The sequence below is a fragment of the Salmo salar genome, unplaced genomic scaffold (assembly GCF_905237065.1).
Source record: "Salmo salar unplaced genomic scaffold, Ssal_v3.1, whole genome shotgun sequence".
Taxonomy (NCBI): domain Eukaryota; kingdom Metazoa; phylum Chordata; class Actinopteri; order Salmoniformes; family Salmonidae; genus Salmo; species Salmo salar.
Window position 1 is genome coordinate 521,570 of NW_025550944.1, and position 27,329 is coordinate 548,898.

Consider the following 27,329-nt stretch of genomic DNA (forward strand, 5'->3'; position numbering starts at 1 on the left):
CCATCCCAGCAGGGCAAAAGACTCCGGGCTGAGACAAAATCATTCGGGGCTAAACACCCGAAATCCCAGGTCTGGCGACTTCAATGGCCCAAACATTGACTTCTCTAAATTACATATTTTCAACTTTCATTCAAAACCGAAAATTAACCTGATTTCAACGTCCAGAAAATACATATGTTCAACTTTCACTCAGAACCTAAATCGAATACCTTCAATGTCTGGGAAAAAAGAAGTATTTTAGATGTCTTTTCACCTTCATTTTACTCACAGTGACTTGTAGGGGCGGCAGAAAGGCCAGGACCAGCCCTGCATTAACCGCTGTGTGCGTCAAAGATTTGAATGGCTTTGAAAGGATGGAAAGAAAGGCGATAATACCCTGGCGCCTTTCCTGAGGTTTAAAAAAATATCTAATATTATGAGCATAAAAACCACCAGAATCATTGAGAAAAACATTAGATATCAAAAGAAAATGACAATAATTTATAATTTGTCTTTTCATAACAGCTTTTTGTATGACATTATCACAGGGTGAACACTGCCTACCCCTCCTACACTGACCGCACGTCACTGACGCACAGTACCTCACCAGAGTTCGACAGCATGTGAGCAAATATGCTTCTGTAATCCCAAAAATCAAACAACAACACACAGTGACCAATTATCTCCAAATGTGTCATAAAATGTAAAAAATGATTGTTGTGCGCCCCTTTTATATTCATAATAAAACCATGCGAGATGGTAGCTTCAGATAGTTTTACTGATCATGTGTGAATTTGCTAAAATATAATATAGATGATTACATTAGTATGAATAAAATATAGATAGGAATAAGTCTTGTTGTTTCCTCTACTTCCTTGTTCTGTATTAGTTGGGAGATTCCCACTGAATTGTGGGCGTTCAACGTCTCGAGGGGATTACCCCAACTCAACATGGAGAATGCCGCTCAAATACAGACATGTTTACAGGTAACCAAATGATGTTACTCTCGTGTAATATTCAATACATTATTGGTAGTCAACGCATAGACAACATCTCCGCAAGTGTAGACTAGTCTATTATCAACGTAATCTGTACATTTAATTCATTTGGGTGAATTCCCTTAGCCTATGTCATCTGATCTCACTGTTCCCGTGCATTCCTACTGATCAACGTTTTTGGCCATACATAATGCCCCTTTCATTTAAAGTTGGCCCAAGTTCAAACGTAAATGCGACAGTTATGTGCTTTTCAGAGGAATAGCAAATTGATCTATCGATAAATCTGTTTTTAGCGTTCCCGTCCATATTTACACAGCAGCACATTCGTTCGCGCTTCAGAGGCTGTGATATTCTGGGCGGAGACATCGGGGAATTCCCAGGCGACTCTCTCTCTCTCTCTCTCTCTCTCTCTCTCACTCTGCTCTCACACACTTTCTCTCTCTCTCCCAGCTGGAGCTTCTCATTCAGACAACAACCCGTGATAAGGTTGTGCACACCAACACCATGGATGGTAAGTATCTACAGATATTATTATTATTACGAGGCTTTCAGCAGGATTCTGTAACACCTTTCGGCTACACATGTAATTATTATTTTAACGTTTCTGAATGTGGTTCGTCATTGACATAATAGCGATGATCTGAGAAGTATTTTTGTGAAAAATAAGAAATAAAATATTGCTATGATTTGCTTACACGTTATTATTAAATGTTGAACATGTTTTTTTTGGACAACATTGCTAACTGTAGTCTAACATATGCCAAAATGACCAGTCTTAGAATCAACACTGATCACCGGCACGGAAGGAAGGTTAAAGTGCTTGTCTATTTGCGCGTGATAGTTTTCAGATTGGGTGTTTAAACTTTTCTTTAGAAACTTTTCTTTAAAAACAAGCAAAAACTTTGTAGACTAAATGATTTAAAAGCACTTGGTTCCCATATATTGATAATGGTCTATATAGCCTACTGTAGCCTATACCAAGTCTATACAGGGTGTGCACGATATGTTAGGAGGAAGTGTCTGTTATTTACTTGAAATTTGGCACGGGTTGCAGAACGTGTCTCATCTAATAGCCTGTGAACAACTATTGTGAATATCTAGTTACGCACTCAGTCTCCAACAGTACTTATGCCCTCGTTGATCAAATCAAATCAAACTTTATTTGTCACATGCGCGGAATACAACAAATGTAGACCTTACAGTGAAATGCTTACCCACAAGCCCCTAACCAACAGTGCAGTTCAAGAAGAGTTAAGAAAATATTTACCAAATACACTAAAGTAAAAAATAAGAAGTAACACAATAACATAACAATAACGAGGCTATATACAGGGGGTACCGGTACAGAGTCAGTGTGGAGGTTATATACAGGGGGTACAGGTACAGAGTCAGTGTGGAGGTTATATACAGGGGCTACCGGTACAGAGTCAGTGTGGAGGTACCAAGTCAGTGTGGAGGTTATATACAGGGGGTACAGGTACCGAGTCAGTGTGGAGGCTATATACAGGGGGTACCGGTACAGAGTCAGTGTGGAGGTTATATACAGGGGGTACAGGTACCGAGTCAGTGTGGAGGCTATATACAGGGGGTACCGGTACAGAGTCAGTGTGGAGGTTATATACAGGGGGTACAGGTACCGAGTCAGTGTGGAGGCTATATACAGGGGGTACCGGTACAGAGTCAATGTGGAGGCTATATACAGGGGGTACCGGTACAGAGTCAGTGTGGAGGCTATATACAGGGGGTACCGGTACAGAGTCAATGTGGAGGCTATATACAGGGGGTACCGGTACCGAGTCAGTGTGGAGGTTATATACAGGGGGTACAGGTACCGAGTCAGTGTGGAGGTTATATACAGGGGGTACCGGTACAGAGTCAATGTGGAGGCTATATACAGGGGGTACAGGTACCGAGTCAGTGTGGAGGTTATATACAGGGGGTACAGGTACCGAGTCAATGTGGAGGTTATATACAGGGTGTACCGGTACAGAGTCAGTGTGGAGGTTATATACAGAGGGTACAGGTACCGAGTCAGTGTGGAGGCTATATACAGGGGGTACCGGTACAGAGTCACTGTGGAGGTTATATACAGGGTGTACCGGTACAGAGTCAATGTGGAGGGTATATACAGGGGGTACAGGTACCGAGTCAGTGTGCGGGGGTACAGGTTAGAGGTAATTTGTACATGTAGGTAGGGGTGAAGTGACTATGCATAGATAATGGTGGACCATCCGAAAATCATTAAGTACATACAGGAAAGGGAGAGTGTCAAATTGTTTACCTGTGCGTGTGCGGCAGCTTGGGTGTGATAACGTTCCTCCCCATTCACTTCCTCAATTGTTTTCTTGGGTTGGCAGAGATGTCAGTCATATTTCTGCTAGAGAATGTGCATGTGAGACAGACAGACAGACAGACAGACAGACAGACAGACAGACAGACAGACAGACAGACAGACAGACAGACAGACAGACAGACAGACAGACAGACAGACACACAGACAGACAGAAAAACAGAACACAGAACAGACAGACAGACAGACAGACAGACAGACAGACAGACAGACAGACAGACAGACAGACAGACAGACAGACAGACAGACAGACAGACAGACCAAGGTTCAGCAGCAGGTGGTGGAGAGAAGGTCTGAGTTGGTATGGTGGTTTGTGGGAGGCAAGTGTGTGTAAGCATGCATCAGGTGTCTCATTAGGAAGAATTGCTAAAGAATAGCTGTGGTGTGTGTGTGTGTGTGTGTGTGTGTGTGTGTGTGTGTGTGTGTGTGTGTGTGTGTGTGTGTGTGTGTGTGTGTGTGTGTGTGTGTGTGTGTGTGTGTCTCTGGTTAGGTTTAGGTTGGGTTTATGAGAAGTCATGTGTGGTTGACTGTCAATAAGTTCCCCATGTACTAACATACTGTACCGATCCTTGCTATATGAGCCACGTTACAATTCACACCAAGTGGCTTAACCCTTATTGGCGCAATGCCTTTGGGTGTTTGTCTTTCACACTCGTGACCTGGGTTTGCTTCCCTGCTCCACCGTTGGCTACAAAACTCACCGACTAGAATTGTTAATAAGCCAGTAAATATGGAGCCAATTTCTCAGGATTTGTAATACATTATCTACCCAATACATTATCTATCCAATACATTATCTACCCATAGTCTTTGTTCTCTCAGTAACTATTCAGAAGCTTTGATGACTGCCTTTTACACTATAGCTGTAGAGCATTTGAGTGTGTATTGTCATCTATAAACAGTATATATACATATATACACTACCGGTCAAAAGTTTTAGAACACCTATTCATTTCAAGGGTTTTTCTTTATTTTTACTATTTTCTACACTGTAGAATAATAGTGAAGACATCAAAACTATGAAACAACACATGTAGTAACAAAAAAAGTGTTCAAATCAAAATATATTTTATATTTGAGATTCTTCAAATATCCATCCTTTGCCTTGATGACAGCTTTGCACACTCTTGGCATTCTCTCAACCAGCTTCATGAGGTGTCACCTGGAATGCATTTCAATTAACAGGTTGTTAAAAGTTAATTTGTGGAATTTCTTTCCTTCTTAATGAGCCAATCAGTTGTGTTCTGACAAGGTAGGGGGGTATACAGAAGATTGCCATATTTGGTATATATATATATATATACAGTTTATATATACACTGAGTATACAAAACATTAAGAACACCTGCTCTTTCCATGACACAAACAACATTTCCATCCACAGTTTCTTTGTGAGTAAAGTCATACTGTATAAAAAAAAATTATGACAGTTGTGATGGAAACCAGCCTGGTCTCATAGACTAACGTAACATAGTAAACATAAATCTGGAACACTCATATGGTACGTTTGGTATTGTTACATAAGACAGATGGTTACTTAACCCTTTCAGTTAACCCTTCCCCTAACTCTAACCTTAACCCTTAACCCTTTCAGTTAACCCTTCCCCTAACCTTAACCCTTTTAGCTAACCCTTAACCCTAACCCTTTTAGCTAACCCTTCCCCTAACCCTTCCCATTAACCCTAAGCCTTCCCCTAACCTGTCCCCTAACCCTTCACCTAACCCTTTTAGCTAACCCTAACCCTTCCCCTAACCTGTCCCCTAACCCTTCACCTAACCCTTTTAGCTAACCCTAACCCTTCCCCTAACCTGTCCCCTAACCCTTCCCCTAACCTTAACCCTAACCCTTCCCCAACCCTAACCTTAACCCTTTAACCCATAGGAGGGGTGGGGGTTGGAATACTAAGCTATGTGGAATACTAAGCTATATGGAATACTAAACTATATGAAATTCGTAACATATTGTACATTTTGCAAAGAAGCCAGATGTGGAGGTCCTGGGCTGGTGTGGTTACAGGTGGTCTTACAGGTGGTCTGCGGTTATGAGGCCGGTTGGACGTGATGTCAAATTCTATAAAAAGACATTGGAGGCAGCTTATATGTTAGAGAAAATAACATTAAATTCTCTGGCAACAGCTCTGGTGGACATTCCTGCAGTCAGTATGGCAACTGCACACTCCCTCAAAACTGTGTTGTGTGACAAAACTGCACATTTTAGAGTGGCCTTTTATTGTCCCCAGCACTCAGTACCTGAGTAATGATCATGCTGTTTAATCAGCTTCTTGATATGCCACACCTGTCAGGTGGATGGATTATCTTGGCAAAAGAAGATATGCTCACTAACAGGGATACAAACAAATTTGTGCACAACATTTGAGAGAAATAAGCTTTTTGTGAATATAGAACATTTCTGGGATCTTTTAAATCAGCTCATGAATCATGGGAGCAGCACTTTACATATTGCGTTTATAATTTTGTTCAGTATAAGTGCCTTTGAACAGGGTTAGGTAGTGGGGGGGGGTCTAACTCAATATTAGGAAAGGGGTTCTTAATGTTTGGTATACTCAATGTATAATAATAGTACTGTATATACCATTTAACAGACACTTTTATTCCAAGCGACTAACAGTCTTGTGTATATAAATGTTTCATATGGTTGGTCCCGGGAATCTAACCCACTATCCTGGCCTTGCAAGCACCATGCTGTACTAACTGAGCTACAGGGAACCATCTGTAACCCTCTTCTCCCTGTGTTGTGTTGTCCAGTGGCAGAGCCTAGTGTTCAGATCTTTGAGCAGCCCAAACAGAGGGGCATGCGCTTCAGGTACAAGTGTGAGGGCCGCTCTGCAGGCAGCATCCCTGGAGAGAGGAGCTCTGAAAACAACAGGTCATACCCCACCATACAGGTAAGCAAATACTATCATAATAATATGCCATTTAAAGACACTTTTATCTGACTTACAGTCATGTGTGCGTACATTTTACATACGGTCCTGGGAATTGAACCTACTGTCCTGGAGTTCCAAGCACCATGCTCTACCGACTGAGCTACAGGGGACTACACAATATTTATCACGCCACTGCAACCTATATACTGTAGTTATATACTACATAGTGTTGAGCGATTAACCAAATATTCGGAGGGGGGTCGGTTATTAAACAACTAATTCACCGATATCGGTTCAATTACTTGAATTCCATTTAGTCCAACGCGTCGTTTCTCTAGAGAGAAATCAAATCAACAACTATATGGGAGGCTGGGCTGAAGGGAGTTGTAGTTTTCATAAAGCAAATATTCAACCTAGTTCAGCGCAGGAACTGTGTAATTACTACAATGACCAAAATCCATTGCGTCTGTTCTTTTCCGGCTCTGACACAGAAGGATACACTCTAGATAGGATGACTACATACAGCTCTGCAGCATACTTAGGCAGGCTAGCCTAGCTAGATAGGATGACTACATACAGCTCTGCAGCATACTTAGGCAGGCTAGCCTAGCTAGATAGGATGACTACAGACAGCTCTGCAGCATACTTAGGCAGGCTAGCCTAGCTAGATAGGATGACTACATACAGCTCTGCAGCATACTTAGGCAGGCTAGCCTAGCTAGATAGGATGACTACAGACAGCTCTGCAGCATACTTAGGCAGGCTAGCCTAGCTAGATAGGATGACTACAGACAGCTCTGCAGCATACTTAGGCAGGCTAGCCTAGCTAAACAGAATGACTACAGACAGCTCTGCAGCATACTTAGGCAGGCTAGTCTATCTAGATAGGATTACAGACAGCTCTGCAGCATACTTAAGCAGGCTAGTCTAGTTAGATAGGATGACTACAGACAGCTCTACAGCATACTTAGACAGGCTAGTCTAGCTAGATAGGATGACTACAGACAGCTCTGCAGCATACTTAGGCAGGCTAGTCTAGCTAGATAGGATGACTACAGACAGCTCTGCAGCATACTTAGACAGGCTAGTCTATCTAGATAGGATGACTACAGACAGCTCTGCAGCATACTTAGGCAGGCTAGTCTATCTAGATAGGATGACTACAGACAGCTCTGCAGCATACTTAGGCAGGCTAGTCTAGTTAGATAGGATGACTACAGACAGCTCTACAGCATACTTAGACAGGCTAGCCTAGTTAGATAGGATGACTACAGACAGCTCTGCAGCATACTTAGACAGGCTAGTCTAGTTAGATAGGATGACTACAGACAGTACAGGGAGAACAAACGTTAGATGGCCTGGCTGACTGACTGTTACTGCCTGAGATGAGATGATGACTTTAAGGAATTAAAAAATGATAAAGTTATATAAAAACTAACTAATATACACAACTGAAATATTTTATTATTTCATAGTAATTTCCTATTTTTCTATTTGGACCTGACAGAGACAATGGAATATTTTCTATGTTTTGGCAATTGAAGATTCAACATTTTTACTTTGGATTTTCCATTACACAAATATAATAATTTTATTGTAATTATTTGATAAGCATTTAATGTCAAAAAAGAAAAAAAAGAATTGAATTTCAAAACCGTGGTAATTTAAAAAAATTATCGAACCAAAACCAAACCGACCTCAAAAAGCAGAAATTGCTCAACACTAATACTACAGTATATCCATCTCAGCACTAATACTACAGTATATCCATCTCAGCACTAATACTACAGTATATCCATCACAGCACTAATACTGCAGTATATCCATCTCAGCACTAATACTACAGTATATCCATCCCAGCACTAATACTACAGTATATCCATCACTGCACTAATACTGCAGTATATCCATCCCAGCACTAATACTACAGTATATCCATCACAGCACTAATACTACAGTATATCCATCCCAGCACTAATACTGCAGTATATCCATCACAGCACTAATACTGCAGTATATCCATCACAGCACTAATACTGCAGTATATCCATCACAGCACTAATACTACAGTATATCCATCACAGCACTAATACTACAGTATATCCATAACAGCACTAATATTGCAGTATATCCATCTCAGCACTAATACTACAGTATATCCATCACAGCACTAATACTACAGTATATACACTAGTGTATCATAATACGCTAAGCCTGAGGAGTATATACAGGACCATATCCTAGTCACAAGTGTATTGCAGTATTCGAGCCAGCATTTGCCGCTAAATCTAGTCCTCTCTGACCCCATGAGCAGGTATATCTGTTTTGAATAGTTTCTACTCTCTCGGCCCATCTGAACACATAGCCACTCCTTCCTGCTCCAGCGTTGTGAAAACCACTCACAGACAGCTGAGATGAAATGATAAAGAGATCTAATGTTTAGTGATGTCATTGCTAATATTCTAGACTCTCTGGTCTACTAACAACTTTCTGCTGTTTTCACTGATGTTGTCCATGTTTTTGATTCCTCTCTTCTCCTCTCTTCACTTCTCCTCTCTTCTCTTTTCTCTTCTCTTTTCTCTTTTCTTTTCCTCTCTTCTTCTCTTCTTCTCTCCTCTCTTCTCCTCTCATCTCTTCTCCTCTCTTCTCTTCTCCTCACTTCTCCCCTCTCTTCTCCGCTCGTCTCTTCTGTTATCTCCTCTCTTCTATCTTCTCATCTCTTCTCCTCTCTTCTATTTTCTCCTCTCTTTTCTCCTCCTCTTATCCTCTCTTTTATTTTCTTCTCTTTTCTATGTTCCTCTTTTATTTGTGTATTTATCCTTTATTTAACCCGGTAAGTAATCTCTTTTACAATAACGACCTGAATGCTTTGTATTCACTTCCTTCTTCAAATTTTTACCTCTCCTCTCTTTCCCCATCAGATTCTGAACTACTGTGGGAAGGGCAAAGTGCGCGTTTCCCTCGTAACCAAGAACGAGCCCTTTAGGCCCCACCCTCATGACTTGGTGGGCAAGGACTGCAAGGAGGGATTCTACGAAGCTGAGTTTGGCCCAGAGCGCAAGGTCTTCGCGTGAGTTACCCTTCATCACTTTACCCATCATCATCATCATCATCTTTAGTTATCTCACACACACTGTTACCATTATAATCACCATCATCATCATTATAATAAACACAGTCACCACCATCATCATTATTATAATAAACACAGTCACCACCATCATCATTATTTTCCACTTTTAGTCACTCACCATCACTATCACTATCATCATCATCATCATCACCCTTTTCACTGTCATTTGCATCACCACCCCCTTGTCAAGGGCAGAGTCATGTTGTGGGAGTTCCACCAGTCATCATTGTGGGAGTTCCTCCAGTTGTTTTGCATGTGATGGTGTGATCACACACACACAAGTCCAAATGGCCCCTCACTTTGCAAAACCACAGTGCTGAGGGAATTCCCCAGATAATATCACTTTGTCTATGTATCTGTGTAACCGCTTGGGTTATACATGGAGACCATTTTGTGCCCCAGAACCCTGAGTTTCTGACTTCCCTATGCTTCGTATCCACAGCTTCCAAAATCTGGGTATCCAGTGTGTGAGGAGGAGAGAGGTAAAGGACTCCATCATGCAGAGGATGACCAGAGGGATCAACCCATTCAATGGTGAGTCTCTCTCTCAGCTACAGTCTCTCTGGCTTTTTTCCCCCTCTTTCTCTCTCTCCCCTTTTCCCCCCTTTCTTTCCTTTACTCTTCCATGCTCTCTCCCCCTCTTCTCTCTCTCCCCCTCTCTTCCTCTCTCTCTCCCCCTCTCTTCCTTCTCTCCCTCTTTTCTCTCTCTCCCCCTTTTTTTTCCTTATTTCTTTCCCTTTTCTCTCTCCCCCTCTTCCTCTCTCTCTCCCCCTCTCTCTCCCCACCCCTCTTTCACATTTACTTTCTGACATATTCATTTAGAGTGAGAAGTAGATATATATACATGGGTTACTGCTGTCCTAACCACAACTAGACAGAGATAGAGAAAGATCTGTCCATTTCCTCATAGAACTTTTATCTCTGGGTCTCTACAGCAAAGTGTCGTTGTTGTCTCCATTACAAGACAAGAGCTAACCTACTTCCCCTTTTTCATAACACACAGTTGTGCAATTCAGCGTCGTGCTGGATGCCACGTGAGAGAGGGGAATGTGTGTGTGTGTGTGTGTGTGTGTGTGTGTGTGTGTGTGTGTGTGTGTGTGTGTGTGTGTGTGTGTGTGTGTGTGTGTGTGTGTGTGTGTGTGTGTGTGTGTGTGTGTGTGTGTGTGTGTGCGCTGAAGGTGCGGGTGTGGGGGTCTAGTACACAGAGAACCTGAGCTGATTTCAGCCTCTGATAACATTGAAAACATGAAGTACTGCCATACAAGCCATTTTAATGATTGGGCAGTACTGCCATACAAGCCATTGTAGTGATTGGGCAGTACTGCCGTACAAGCCATTGTAATGATTGGGCAGTACTGCCATACAAGCCATTTTAATGATTGGGCAGAACTGCCATACAAGCCATTTCTGTCCAACCCTGTTCCTGGAGAGATACCCTCCTGTAGGTTTTAACTCCAACCCTGTTCCTGGAGAGATACTGTCCAGTAGGTTTTAACTCCAACCCTGTTCCTGGAGAGATACCGTCCTGTAGGTTTTAACTCCAACCCTGTTCCTGGAGAGATACCCTCCTGTAGGTTTTAACTCCAACCCTGTTCCTGCAGAGATACCATTCAGTATCTGGAGTTTTGGAGTTAAAGCATTGGAGTTAAAACCTACAGGAGAGTAGCTCTCACGGAACAGGGTTGGAATTAAAACCTACTGGATGGTATCTCTCCAGGAACAGGGTTGGAGTTAAAACCTACTGGATGGTATCTCTCCAGGAACAGGGTTGGAGTTAAAACCTACTGGATGGTAGCTCTCCAGGAACAGGGTTGGAGTTTAAACCTACTGGATGGTATCTCTCCAGGAACAGGGTTGGAGTTAAAACCTACTGGATGGTATCTCTCCAGGAACAGGGTTGGAGTTAAAACCTACAGGATGGTATCTCTCCAGGAACAGGGTTGGAGTTAAAACCTACAGGATGGTAGCTCTCCAGGAACAGGGTTGGAGTGAAAACCTACTGGATGGTAGCTCTCCCGGAACAGGGTTGGAGTTTAAACCTACTGGATGGTATCTCTCCAGGAACAGGGTTGGAGTGAAAACCTACTGGATGGTAGCTCTCCAGGAACAGGGTTGGAGTTAAAACCTACAGGATGGTAGCTCTCCCGGAACAGGGTTGGAGTTAAAACCTACAGGATGGTATCTCTCCAGGAACAGGGTTGGAGTTAAAACCTACTGGACGGTATCTCTCCAGGAACAGGGTTGGAGTTAAAACCTACAGGAGGGTAGCTCTCCAGGAACAGGGTTGGAGTGCCCTGATATAGGGCCTTAACAGGCAGCACAGGCTAGCTCTGATTTGTCAATAGCAAATGAGGAAATCTGGTCACTGTTTGGCGATATAGAACGTGTTGTTAAAAGGAAGTAGGAGTCATTATTCATCGTTGTGATAACACACAGCAGTTCTGTTGCTAAACTTTGTACCAATTCTGTTACACAGCTTCCTCTCAACTCCCCTCAAATGTTTTACCTCATCATGTCCGCTACTCTTTACGGCTCGACGGTCTAAGCAAGATGGCGGTAACAACATGTGTAGCTAGACTGAGATTGAGATAGTTCTTCTCAGATGTAGTACCAGGATTAGCCCTGGTTATCTGGCCCTTATGGATCCATTTCAAACAACTTTGTTGTGGGATTAAAAAAAGAGAAATGAAACATATAAATAAATCCTGCGATGGAGACAGACAATAGGCTTTACATGAAACTGTGAGAAACACGAGCACGCTGTAGAGGGTCCAACTCATTCCATGGAGGGACTAGTGTCTGTAGGCTTTTCTTTATTCCTTTCAATGAAGATCTAGACAACCAGGTGAGGGAAGTGCCTTACTTCTCAGTGACCTTAATTCATCTATCAAGTACAAGGGAGGAGAGAAAACCCACAGACACTCAGCCCTCCGTGGAATGATTTTGACACCTGCAATGTAGAATAACTAGAGTTTCCAGTCCAGGTCGTTGTTTCCGTGGTGATGGTCGGTGGCGAGTTGTCGCGACAATGGTCGAATGGCAAGGCAAGAGAAGAACATTTCACTTCTGCAGTGAAACACAGCTGCTTCCTGTATAGGGAGAGATACAGTCACACACACACACACACACACACACACACACACACACACACACACACACACACACACACACACACACACACACACACACACACACACACACACACACACACACACACACACACACACAGAGCCCCCCTTCCCTTTATGTATACAGACCACTAGGTCTGCTTCTACATGCGGAAATGGCTGACATCTTAAAAAAATTATTAATTCCATTTTGTTCATTTTTTGTGCCTGTGAACTCAATGCGCAGTTTCTCTAAAGATAAATCAGATCCAGCCCGATCTGTGCAATGTAGTAGGGAGTTGTAGTTTCTCTAAAGATAAATCAGATCCAGCCCGAACTGTGCGATGTAGTAGGGAGTTGTAGTTTCTCTAGAGATAAATCAGATCAAGCCTGAACTGTGCAATGTAGTAGGGAGTTGTAGTTTCCAACAGGCCAATATTCGACATCAATGGATTTGAAGGTGGTTTCTAGACAGGTTGGGACGAGGGTTAATCAATGGATTTGAAGGTGGTTTCTAGACAGGTTGGGACGAGGGTTAATCAATGGATTTGAAGGTGGTTTCTAGACAGGTTGGGACGAGGGTTAATCAATGGATTTGAAGGTGGTTTCTAGACAGGTTGGGACGAGGGTTAATCAATGGATTTGAAGGTGGTTTCTAGACAGGTTGGGACGAGGGTTAATCAATGCATTTGAAGGTGGTTTCTAGACAGCCAAAGAGATGATTCATAAGGGGGACATAAATGCTGTTAGTGGTAAGGTACCCACAGCTCAAGATTCAGCTTCCCCCGTCTCAGTCCCCCTCCTCCTCCTCTCACCCTTTCACATTCTCAACCCTCCACCTGCTTAACCTTTCTTGATCTGTGGCTGTCTCGCTCTCTCTCTCACACACACACCTGCCTCCCCTCTGCCTCCCCCTCTCTCACCCTTCCTCACTCTCACAGTACCATCCTACAGTACCACCTAATCAACCCAGCTCCAAACCCAGACCTCTCTGTCTGTCTGCCTGTCTGCCTGCCTGCCTGCCTGCCTGCCTGCCTGCCTGCCTGCCTGCCTGCCTGCCTGCCTGCCTGCCTGTCTGCCTGTCTGCCTGCCTGCCTGTCTGTCTGTCTGCCTGCCTGCCTGCCTGTCTGCCTGCCTGTCTGTCTGTCTGTCTGCCTGTCTGTCTGCCTGCCTGCCTGTCTGTCTGTCTGTCTGTCTGTCTGTCCGTATGTCCGTCTGCCTGTCTGCCTGTCAGTGTCTGGCCGGCACACACACATACACACAACCAAGTGTGAGAACGTCTATTTCCACTTCTATTAGAGGTGCTGATCTCTGCCACCCTCTCACCTTGCCTGTTGGACTTCAAGTCAACATACACAGTTTAATGCATACAGTAGGGGACCCTACCTCCTTCCTCTTGCTTTGTCTGGTCATTGAGGTTTTACCAGGGCTGCTGTCTACGTCAATTCTCCTCTCTCCCCCTCTCTAAGCCCCTCCCTCACTCCCCTCTTCCCTCTCTCTTTCGAGTCAGAAGTCGTCATTGGTGCCCTGACAGTCTCGTTTCTCAAATCTGCGTTACACACACCTACACACAGACATACACACTTATACACACACTGATATTTCCACCTGCGGTGACATCACTAGGCATCACAATGGTGATGCTGTAGGAGGGATAACCTCTAGAGAGAACCCAGAGAGAGAGAGAACAAAGCTGTGAACGATCTGAGAGACAAGGCAAGAAGGGTCTTCTATGCCATCAAAAGGAACATAAAATTCCACATACCAATTAGAATCTGGCTAAAAATGCCCTTTATGGTTGTGAGGTCTGGGGTCCGCTCACCAACCAAGAATTCACAAAATGGGACAAACACCAAATTGAGACTCTGCATACAGAATTCTGCAAAAATATCCTCCGTGTACAACATAAAACACCAAATAATGCATGCAGAGCAGAATTAGGCCGATACTCGCTAATTATAAAAATCCAGAAAAGAGCCGTTACCTTCCATAACAAAGCCATCACCTGGTCCTGGGGCTCTGTTCACAAACACAAACACACCCCACAGAGTCATCACCTACAGAGAGATGAACCTGGAGAGGAGTCCCCTAAGCAAGCTGGTCCTGGGGCTCTGTTAACACAAACACACCCCACAGAGTCATCACCTACAGAGAGATGAACCTGGAGAGGAGCCCCCTAAGCAAGCTGGTCCTGGGGCTCTGTTCACAAACACAAACAGACCCCACAGAGCCCCGGGACAGCAACACAATTAGACCCAACCAAATCATGAGAAAACTAAAATATAATTACTTGACACATTGGAAAGAATTAACAAAAAAACAGAACAAACTAGAATGCTATTTGTCCCTAAACAGAGAGTAGACAGTGGCAGAATACCTGACCACTGTGACTGACCCAAACTTAAGGAAAGCTTTGACTATGAACAGACTCAGTGAGCATAGCCTTGCTATTGAGAAAGGCCTCCGTAGGCAGACCTGGCTCTCAAGAGAAGACAGGCTATGTGCATACTGGCCACAAAATGAGGTGGAAACTGAGCTGCACTTCCTAACCTCCTGACAAATGTATGACCATATTAGAGACACATATTCCCCTCAGATTACACAGATCCACAAAGAATTTGAAAACCCAATTTTGATAAACTCCCATATCTACTGGGTGAAATACCACAGTGTGCCATCACAGCAGCAAGATGTGTGACCTGTTGCCACAAGAAAAGGGCAACCAGTGAAGAACAAACACATTGTAAATACAACCCACGAGAGAGAGAGAACCAAGAGAGAGAGAGAGCGAGAGCGAGGAACCCAGAGAGAGAGAGAGAACCCAAAGAGAGAAAGAACCCACGAGAGAGAGAGAAAGAGAGAGAACCCAGAGAGAGAGAGAGAGAACCCAGAGAGAGAGAGCGAGAGAGGCAGAAAGAGAGAAAGCGTGGGCTGATGTGAAACATGGTCACCGTACGTGTGTGTGGGGGTGTGACACTTTTGGGCTGTCAAAACCGTTAATGTATGTGTATATGTGTGTGTGTGGGGGGGAGACCTATATCTCTGTGTGTGGATGAGTAGGTCTAAGAGTCTGTGGGTTGAATCTGGGATGTTTCTAACCACCCTATCTAAGCACTAGCTGTGTGTGAGGCTGGGGGAACCTCCCACGTGGCCCATGTCAGAGCCCAAACACTCTGCTACTACGGACCATAGAGAAGGTGTTAAGGGTAGACGTCTTGTAAGACACGTTAACGCCTACTGCGCATCTCTCACTCACTCTCTCTCTCTCTCTCTCTCTCTCTCTCACTCTCACACACTCCCCCACCCTCTCTCTCTCTCTCTCTCTCTCTCTCTCTTTATCCCCCTCTCGCTCTCTTTCATGCCCTACCGCTCTCTCTTAGATCTCTGTGCAACCCAGTTTCCCTTTCCTTCTCTGTCTATCGTATTTTAACTTTTTGAAAAGAGATGATGTTTCACTTTCCTATTGTGGCCAATAGTGTTTCAACTACGTGGAAACGAGTAGCCTATCTACTACTCGCGTATTCAACCACTGAACAAGGTCATGTCATCCCGTGTGTGTGTGTGTGTGTGTGTGTGTGTGTGTGTGTGTGTGTGTGTGTGTGTGTGTGTGTGTGTGTGCGTATTTACTTGACGTTGGTTTGATTGATTGATTGATTGACTGACTGATTGATTGATGTGTGTCCCCACAGTGCCACGGGAGCAGCTGTTACAGACGGAGGAGTACGACCTGAACGTGGTGCGTCTCTGTCTCCAGGTGTTCCTACAGGACGACAGCGGACACTACAACCGTGCCCTCAACCCCATTGTCACAAACCCCATCTATGACAACAGTGAGTATAGCTAGGCTATCACTAGCTAGCCTAGACGTTGAATAGCCAGGCTAACGCTAGCACAAACCTCAATCTACACTACACTAGCTAGCCTAGACATTGAATAGCCAGGCTAACGCCAGCACAAACCTCATCTATGACAACAGTGAGTATAGCTAGGCTATCACTAGCTAGCCTGGACGTTGAATAGCCAGGCTAACGCTAACACAAACCTCATCTACGACAACAGTGAGTATAGCTAGGCTAACACTAGCTAGCCTAGACATTGAATAGCCAGGCTAACGCTGGCACAAACCCCATATATGACAACAGTGAGTATAGTTAGGCTAACACTAGCCAGACATTGAATAGCCAGGCTAACGCTAGCACAAACCTCATCTACGACAACAGTGAGTATAGCTAGGCTAACACTAGCTAGCCTAGACATTGAATAGCCAGGCTAACGCTGGCACAAACCCCATCTAGGACAACAGTGAGTATAGCTAGGCTAACACTAGCTAGCCTAGACATTGAATAGCCAGGCTAACGCTGGCACAAACCTCATCTACGACAACAGTGAGTATAGCTAGGCTAACACTAGCTAGTCTAGACAGTGAATAGCCAGACTAAGCACAAACCCCATCCAGGACAACAGTGAGTATAGCTAGGCTAACACTACCTAGCCTAGACATTGAATAGCCAGGCTAACGCTAGCACAAACCTCATCTACGACAACAGTGAGTATAGCTAGGCTAACACTAGCTAGTCTAGACAGTGAATAGCCAGACTAACACTAGCACAAACCCATCTACGACAACAGTGAGTATAGCTATGCTAATGCTAGCTAGCTTAAATAACTCCATATACGAAAACCGTAACATAGCCAGGCTAATGCTAGCACCAACCCTAGCCAGGCTAATGCTCGCTAGCACCACCCCCATCTACAGCAACAGTGAGTATCCAGTAGCTAGGCTAACCCTAGCTTGCTTACAGACCTCTATATACATTACCAGTGAGCACTGTAGCCAGGCTAACACTAGCTAGGACTAACCATAGCCAGGCTAAAGCTAGCTAGCACCAACCTCATCTAAGACAACAGTGAGTAGAAGCAAGAGTGACTACTACGCTAATGCTATCTTATGACGTTAGATAGAGGTTTTGAGTGTGACCTGGCTACATTCTCCGTCTGGCATTGCACCCCTTCTGTTTATAGAGAAAGAGGAAGCAAGCAGACCACAAACTCAACATTAACATGAATGTTTTAAGCAGCACTGTTGCCATGGTTCACTTCCTCATATGAAAGCATGCATGTGATTCTCTATCTAGTTAGAGAGCACTCCACAATAACTTGATGCCCCTGTCGTCTGTCCCTAAAGTCATTTAGTATACCAGACAAGAGTGTAGGGTTAAAGAGATTTCACTCACAATATAAATACATGGCATGCTTGCGCACACACACACACACACACACACACACACACACACACACACACACACACACACACACACCTTGTAACCTTTGCCATCTCCTCTCCTGTAACCTTTGTCACCAAGGGGCTCCGAACACGGCTGAGCTGCGTATCTGTCGGGTCAACAGGAACAGTGGTTGTGTGAAGGGAGGAGACGAGATCTTTCTGCTGTGTGATAAAGTCCAGAAAGGTACAGTATGTCCACAGATTGTAAAGGAATTGAAAATATATATTCTCACCTTCCCTACCATGGATTACAATGTACTGCTATATGTCTCTTTTCATCCATCCATCCACCCATTCATCCATCCATTCATCCATCCATCCACCCATTCATCCACCCATTCATCCATTCATCCACCCATTCATCATCCATTCATCCATACATCCACCCATTCATCCATCCATCCATCCACCCATTCATCCATCCACCCATCCATCCATTCATCCACCCATCCATCCATCCATTCATCCACCCATTCATCCATTCATCCATCCATTCATCCATTCATCCACCACCCATTCATCCATCCATCCATTCATCCACCCATTCATCCATCCATTCATCCCATTCATCCATCCATTCATCCATCCATCCATTCATCCATCCATCCACCACCCATCCATCCACCCATCCATTCATCCATCCATCCCAGCCATCCATTCATCCAAGCACTTCCTTAGTCATAGTCCTTGTCTCGCCTCTCCTATTCACCCACTCCTTCATTTCCTCATCCCTCCATCCCTCTCATTCCCTGCTCCTGTCCAGATGACATTGAGGTGCGTTTCTTCTCTCCTGGCTGGGAGGCTAAGGGCTCCTTCTCCCAGGCTGACGTTCACCGCCAGGTGGCCATCGTCTTTAAGAGCCCGCCCTACTACGACACGTCCATCACCGGCCCAGTCACTGTGCACATGCAGTTACGCCGTCCCACCGACCAGGAAGTCAGCGAGCCCATGGAGTTCAGATATCTACCCGACGACAAGGGTGAGGAAGTCATATCATTTTTATATTCATTCTTTCCCTGTTGTAATAATAGTTTACTCATTCATGTTGACTGCTCTATTAATCAGGAACATACCAAATGAATGTTGGTTTCCACTGGCTGACACTTTAACAAAGTATCTGTGTGTTGTCTACAGATCCCTATGGTTGCCAGGAGAAGAAGAGGAGAAGAGAGCACCTGATGAAAACCTTACCCGGGTTCCTACCTTTAGGTGGAATGAATCCGATGAACAGACCGAAGGCAGTACCACACAGTCCCATGGCCCAGTCCATGAGAAAAGGTAAGAGAACACACACACACAAACCACGTATCCAACCCCGACCAAGACCCAGACACTGATCCTCTTATCTTAAACCCCTTGCTACCCCTCTTTATCTGTGTTTGTCTGTCTGTGGCTGTCTGTGGAACGCACACACTCACACACACACACTCACACACACACATAAAATCTCCCACTGAAATAAACTTTACTTAACAACCTGGTCTCAGAGCAAAACATATTATATTTTACGAAATCCATGCCACTCTATTTAGCATGATATGTTACTTTACATTAGGTTACATAACATTGGCCTACCAATGTAATAGCGGTCGTACAATATAATACGAATTGCAGGACGTATAGTATCCTACACCTTGATCGCATTTGACCCGTTTAGTATGATGTATTACATATAAGGTGAATGCACTAATTTGTAAGTCGCTCTGGATAAGAGCGTCTGCTAAATGACGTAAATGTAAATGTACATTCGACTAGTTTAGTGTTTTTGGGCTCCCGAGTGGTGCAGTGGTCTAAGGCACTGCATCGTTGTGCTAGAGGCATCACTACAGACCCTGGTTCGATCCCGGGCTGTATCACAACCGGCCCGTGATCGGGAGTCCCATAGGGTGGCTCACAATTGGCCCAGCATCATCCGGATAAGGGGAGGGTTTGGCCGGGGTAGGCAATCATTGCAAATAAGAATTTGTTCTTAACTGACTTGCCTAGTTAAATAAAGGTTAAATAATATTTATTTTTTTAAGTAAGAGGTTCGACTAGTTTAGTGTGATATATTACATTCAACTGCTTTAGTATGATATATTATGTTCAAATAGTTTATTATGATATATTATGTATGACTAGTTTAGTATGATATATTACGTTAGGTTAGGGTTAAGGTTAGGGTTAGGAGTTAGGTTAAATGGTAAAGGTTAGGGTTAGCGGAAGGGTTAGCTAACATGTTAAGTAGTTGCAAAGTAGCTAAAAAGTAGTAAGTAGTTGCAAAATTGATAATTAGCTAAAACACTAAAGTTGTCCGTGATGAGATTCGAACGCACAACATTTGAGTTGCTAGCTCCACGTTCACGTTATACATACAGTGGGGGGAAAAGTATTTGATCCCCTGCTGATTTTGTACGTTTGCCCACTGACAAAGAAATGATCAGTCTATAATTTTAATGGTAGGTTTATTTGAACAGAGAGAGACAGAATAACAACAAAAAATCCAGATGAATGCATGTCAAAAATGTTATAAAATTATTTGCATTTTAATGAGGGAAACAAGTATTTGACCCCTCTGCAAAACATGACTTAGTACTTGGTGGCAAAACCCTTGTTGGCAATCACACAGGTCAGACGTTTCTTGTAGTTGGCCACCAGGTTTGCACACATCTCAGGAGGGATTTTGTCCCACTCCTCTTTGCAGATCTTCTCCAAGTCATTAAGGTTTCGAGGCTGACGTTTGGCAACTCGAACCTTCAGCTCCCTCCACAGATTATCTATGGGATTAAGGTCTGGAGAATGGCTAGGCCACTCCAGGACCTTAATGTGCTTCTTCTTGAGCCACTCCTTTGTTGCCTTGGCCATATGTTTTGGGTCACTGTCATGCTGGAATACCCATCCACAACCCATTTTCAATACCCTGGCTGAGGGAAGGAGGTTCTCACCCAAGATTTGACGGTACATGGCCCAGTCCATCGTCCCTTTGATGCGGTGAAGTTGTCCTTTCCCCTTAGCAGAAAAATACCCCCAAAGCATAATGTTTCCACCTCCCTGTTTGATGGTGGGGATGGTGTTCTTGGGGTCATAGGCAGCATTCCTCCGAATAATCGCACCAACTGTTGTCACCTTCTCACCAAGCTGCTTGGCGATGATCTTGTAGCCCATTCCAGCCTTGTGTAGGTCTACAATCTTGTCGCTGACATCCTTGGAGAGCTCTTTGGTCTTGGCCATGGTGGAGAGTTTGGAATCTGATTGATTGATTGTTTTTGTGGACAGGTGTCTTTTATACAGGTAACAAGCTGAGATTAGGAGCACTCCCTTTAAGAGTGTGCTCCTTATCTCAGCTCGTTACCTGTATAAAAGACACCTGGGAGCCAAAAATCTTTCTGATTGAGAGGGGGTCAATTACTTATTTCCCTCGTTAAAATGCAAATCATTTTATAACATTTTTGACATGCGTTTTTCTGGATTTTTTGTTGTTATTCTGTCTCTCACTGTTCAAATAAACCGACCATTAAAATTATAGACTGATCATTTCTTTGTCAGTGGGCAAACGTACAAAATCAGCAGGGGATCAAATACTTTTTCCCCTCACTGTATCATACTAAATAGAGAGGCTTGGATTTTAGGAAAATATTTGACGTTTTTGCCCTGAGACCAGGCTGTATTTAAGCCTTGTTGTAGAGATGTATTGTTTTGCTCTGAGACCAGGCTTTATTTAAGCCTTGTTGTAGAGATGTATTGTTTTGCTCTGAGACCAGGGTGTATTTAAGCCTTGTTGCAGAGATGTATTGTTTCGCTCTGAGACCAGGCTGTATTTAAGCATTGTTGTAGAGATGTATTTCTATATACACAACAACACTAATCTCCAAACCTCCTCTTTGCCAGACATCAACAACATATACATGAAACAGCCCTCTCCCGCTATGATGCGCCAAACCCCTCCGACCATGTACAACCACGCCAACCAACATTACCAACAACATAGCCCTCAGCAGCGCACAATGATGACATCCATCAACCAGATGTGGCCCCAACCCAACCCGACTTTGTCCCTGGAGACCATTAGAATTAACCCCTCGAGCACCGGTAGTAGCCAGGGTAACTGTATGCAGCAACAGCAGGGGAACCACCGTGTTACCTCTGGGTACCTTCATGGAGGGGAGAGCAGCGGTAGCGGTGGTGGTAACATCCTGCCCCAACTCACCATGGGGGACCTGCAATGTCTGGGTCTGGAGTCCAATCTCCAGGGTCCTTCGGCCAGCCAAGCCCAGTCCGGTGGGCCTGATCTCCAGCACCACCAGCACCCTCACCAGCAGCACCTCCACCAGCAGCAGCACTTCCACCACCAATTGCATATACACCAGCAGCTCCACCAGAGGAAAGTGTCATCCTTCTCCCAGGGCATGGGGAGCCAGGAAGGGCAGATCCAGGGGAGTCAGACCCAGACCCTGGGCATCCAGGCACCCTGGAACAGCGGTGGCGAAGCGGGGTTCGGCTTCCTCCTGGATAGCGTGGAGAGTGATGAGATCATCCAGGGCCTGGTGGGAGGAGGGGGCCCTCAGACCACCTTCCAACTAAAGCAGGAGCCCCTAACTGGGGGACAAGAGGGCCAGATGACCGCCTCTTGTTCCTTCTCCGCCTCGGACGGCCAGCAACAGCAGTCGTACGCCAACCTCCTTCCCCGGCCTATGAGTAACAGCAACGGCATCGCCATGGAGACAGCAAGGCATGAAAGCACCAAAAGCAACTCCAACAACATCCAGGCCCTCAAGAACTTACAGAACCCCTTCACCCCAGCCAATGGAATGGGGCAAGAAGGTGTCCATTTTGACTCCTTGGCTGCCTGGGCCTTTTCCACTCCACCTCAGTGACTCGGCACATTCTCAGCCTGTGAAAAATGCTTCGGGCAGTCTCAGTGAGCAAGCGCTCTAGTCATTTTGTCTGTGCAAGAATGTGGTCAGAACTTGTGAACAGATATAGAGATATTTTCAGGGCAAAGGTAACTCAACTGGCTATATGAATACGATATGAATGTACTTTTTTTTATCACTCAATCAGTCTCAGAGTTAGATGGGTTGAGTTCTCTGCCAACAGAAGTAATCAATGCTTTGTGGTTTTAACATGATGAATATGCTTTTGAGGAAAAGGTGGATAAAGGTTAAGATAAACAGGTGATAGTATGTTTTTGTCAACACTTTACTTGAAGTGGGCTGTTATAATGGCCTTACTAACGCATACAGCTGTAAGAATGTGGTTACACCTCCCATGAAATGACCCCAAATCATGTTGTTAAGTTAAAAAGAACACACGATTAAAATTGTTCACACCATTCAAACCAATGAGGGTTCGGAACTTTAAAGCCAATTATCTCAGAATGAACTTTTATCAGATAGAACTTTGTGGTTCTAATGTCCGGATTCAACTGTCTACTGTTCCATGTTCCATGACAGTGTTATGTTGCAGTGTAATGTTGATCATAGAGCCTCCAGAGTGGCCCGGTGGTCTGACACTGTTCTAGCTGTGCCACTAGAGATCCTGGTTTGAGTCCAGGCTCTGTCGCAGCCGGCCGCGACCGGGAGACCCATGGGGCTACGCACAATTGGCCCAGTGTCGTCCGGGTTAGGGGAGGGTTTGGCCGGGTGGGATGTTCTTGTCCCATCGCGCTCTAGCGACTCCTGTGGCGGGCCGGGCGCTGTGCACGCTGACATGGTCGCCAGGTGAGGCTGTGTTTTCTCCGACACATTGGTGCGGCTGGCTTCTGGGTAAAGCGGACATTGTGTCAAGAAGCAGTGTGGCTTGGCTGGGTTGTGTTTAGGAGGACACTCGGCTCTCGACCTTCGCCTCTCCCGAGTCCGTACGGGAGTTGCAGCGATGGGACAAGACTGTAACTACCAATTGGAAACCATGAAATTGGGGAGAAAAAGGGGTAAAAATACAAAAAATATAAAAACATTTATAAAAGTTGATCATAAAAAACTGTCATGACCTGTTACGTCAGCTGTTATAACAGCATTATAGAGGTATTATGACAAGTCCACTTTGGGTAAAGTGTTCTATGTCCTGTACATCTACAATAAAGCCAGTTGAGAGTTTAGCATGTTAAATCTCTACAAATGCTATAGCTCTGAAGAGTGGCGAGGTACTCAGATTCCCTCAGAGGAAGATTCTGGGAGTGTCCAGTCAGTCACTGTTGGAATACTTCAGAGATGCGTCCTTGTTTCCTTTACCTATCCTATCACTCACTGAGCTACAAGTGATAGTATAGCTGAAAGCAAAGTGATCACCTTATTACTTCCACCAATCCAACCAATTGAGATCCATGATGACTTCAGGTGAGGTAGGAAGGAAGGATGCATTTCTAAAGTATTTCAACAGGACCAGTGGTAGGTAGCACTGTGGTATTCCCTGGTAATGGCTATGTCATATTAATAATCACGTGGGCTATCTATCCCAGAGTTCTCAGAGCATTGTGATGTGATCAACAGTATGTAAAATCCCAAATGGCACCCTATTCCCTTGTGCACTATATTAGGGCTCTGATCAAAACTAGTGCACTGTATAGGGGATAAGGTGCACCTTGGGATGCTGACCGTGGTTCCACATCAAATGCATCAGTTACTTTTCATGTCATAATTTACCCAAATACTGTATGTATGGTTTATAAATACTGTATGTATGGTTTATAAATACAGTATGCATGGTTTATAAATGTTGATGGGTTTTTGTCTTAAAAAGTTGTATTATTTTCATGAACAACATTTTGTAAGCTGATGATGTTTCTGTGGTTTTTCCTAAATGTTTTATGCAATTAATTCTTAATAAAAATCTTTATTTTTTCCAGACAAGTTTGCAATTGATTGTATCGAATGGGAAACATACTTAGTACTCATTTCCAGTGGACGAAATAATCAGTATTTCATATTCTCTGAAACTAAAATTTTACATAATTGTGTTAGGCGACATATTCTTGTAACTTTTTAATGACATTTGAGCCTAATAATTTAAAGTGCAACTTCTCCTTTGATCTAACATGTGAAAGATATTAAAGGGCGGCTCTAATGTAACAATGTTCACAATATCTTTTACCAATAGCAAGATGTTGTCCTCGTGAGTCTGTCCTTGTTAGACACAGGTTCTTTCTGGAGGCCGGACAGCCAATCCCGTAGCTCTACTGTGGTTATATTCATGCTCACTTTTTTTTGGTTGCCTTAAAGTTGCCTATTGCATGATTTACAGTAAACCAGTGTTCACCATTCCTGTCTTTGGATGGGGCAATAGTCATCCGTGGTGATGCAATGCTGGATGTTTTGGTAAATGGATACAGTGTTTTTAACCACCCCACTGTCCAAATTTCCAGTCATGCTTTTTAAAACACTTTTTTTATTTTCTTGTAATGCATCCCAAATGGTACCCTATTCCCTATGTAGTGCACTACATTTGACCAGGGCTTGTAGAGTTGAAGCCTAGTTGGGCTCTGGTCAAAAGTAGTGCATAGTGGTGGGAAAAGTACCCAATTGTCATATTTGAGTAAAAATAAAGATACCTTAGTAGAAAATGACTCAAGTAAAAGTGAAAGTCACCCAGTAAAATACTACTTGAGTAAAAGTCTAAACGTATTTGCTTTTAAATATACTTAAGTATCAAAAGTAAATGTAATTGCTAAAATGTTCTTAAGTGTCAAAAGTAAACGTAGAAATCCTTTCAAATTCCTTATATAAAGCAAACCAGACGGCACCATTTTCTTGTTTATTTTTTTAATTTACGGATAGGCAGGAACACACTCCAACACTCAGACGTAACTTATAAACAAAGCATTTGTGTTTAGCGAGTCAGATCAGAGGGCCGAGGTAAAGACAGTTGAAGTTGGATATTCAACAGATAGTCGCACTTTCAAACCTCAATAGCTTTCAAACCACTTGAGCCACAGACACCAAATAAGTGTTATAATGTTGGAAAAAATGTGCACAACATTGCACAAGTCTTATTTTCACGATTTGGACATTTATTCACTTTCCAAAGCTAATAAACATGTGGAAATGTGAGCAGCATTTTGTATTCCTAGTTGAATTAGTTAGGGAGCGTAAACAAAGTACAAACTTTTTTTTACATTTGAATTTCAATAGCTCCTTGGTCATGTGAGCTACTTGACTCAAACGTCAGGATACACCATATGCAATAAATAAAATGTCAATAGCTCCTTGGTCATGCGACCTACTGGACTCAAACAAACTTCAGAATGTCCACAGACTAGCCTTATATATTGCACACTTGTTTGTGTGCTGTAAAATCATGCAGTGTAACGTACATTTTTCATAGTTTTACATTTCAATTGCTCCTTGGTCATGTCAATTACACACCTAAGAAGAGTGCAGTGGATATACACCCATATTGCATAACCTCTAGTCATGAATCTTCTATATTGTTGTACATTAATATTAGTTTGACAATTAGGGGGTTCAGTCCAGTGTTGTGTTTACCCTTTTCTTTAGTATTTATCCATAATAATTGGTAGTTCTAAGTAATTATTTTCACAGTTTTTTTATTTTGCCATTATTTTGCCATTATTCAGCAACAACAATAGGAGAGAGAGCGATAATATCTCCTTTCATCATTAATATCAATCATAAAGGAAAAAGGCAAAGTATTGATGCATTGTGTCTTCTAACTGTCCAAGAATAGGATCCAAAGTGTTAGGAAACATTTGTTCCCATAAATACAAAGGAGGATGTGTCTCCTAGAGGTCAACCGATTATGATTTTTCAACGCCGATACCGATTATTGGAGGACCAAAAAAAGCCGATACCGATTAATCGGGTGATTTTATATATATATGTAATAATGACAAGTACAACAACACTGAATGAACAATGAACACTTTTATTTTAACTTAATATAATACATAAAATCTATTTAGTCTGAAATAAATAATGAAACATGTTCAATTTGGTTTAAATAATGCAAAAACACAGTGTTGGAGAAGAATGTAAAAGTGCAGTATGTGCCATGTAAAAAAGCTAATGTTTAAGTTCCTTGATCAGAACATATGAAAGCTGGTGGTTCAATATTCCCAGTTCTTCAATATGCCCAGTTAAGTTTTAGGTTGTAGTTATTATAGGAATTATAACGCATCGACTATTTCTCTCAATACCATTTGTATTTCATATACCTTTGACTATTGGATGTTCCTATAGGCACTTCATATTGCCAGCCTAATCTCGGGAGTTGATAGGCCATGCCAATTAATCGGTCAACCTCTAGTCTCTCCTCAAATCTCTGGCACTTTAGTCAGACTGCCAGACTGTGTAAAAACGTTATGATGGGGCCGTCCCATTGACTAAGCACCACGTAGACCAATCAGGAGAGAATAAATACAGGTCAAGGGTGCCAATTGAAAGTCAAAGGGGTGTGTCTGTGCCTTTTGGATTACTCTCTCTTTACAGAGAACCCCTGTGGTTCAAGTCAAGAGCTACCCTTCCCCTTTCAGTCTGCTCTGCGCATGTCTGAAGTGACAGAGCCAGCAGCCAAGAGAGTTTTTCACAGCATGTGTCATGGTTGTCGAAAGGATGAGCGGACCAAAGTGCAGCGTGTGTGTCGTTCCACATTTTATTT

The 27,329-nt window shown here is 43.5% G+C and overlaps 1 protein-coding gene across 1 annotated transcript; it reads left to right on the forward strand.

Moving 5' to 3' along the window:
* The first annotated feature begins 914 nt into the window (after positions 1–914).
* rel (v-rel avian reticuloendotheliosis viral oncogene homolog) lies at positions 915–24,562 on the forward strand. The gene is made up of 10 exons (XM_045714157.1): positions 915–965; positions 1,428–1,488; positions 6,093–6,232; positions 9,136–9,284; positions 9,790–9,881; positions 16,144–16,284; positions 17,818–17,922; positions 18,502–18,717; positions 18,873–19,016; positions 21,606–24,562. Exons 1-10 carry the CDS (start codon positions 930–932, stop codon positions 22,589–22,591), a joined length of 2,070 nt encoding a protein of 689 aa, XP_045570113.1. The 5' UTR covers positions 915–929; the 3' UTR covers positions 22,592–24,562.
* The last annotated feature ends 2,767 nt before the right edge of the window (positions 24,563–27,329 follow it).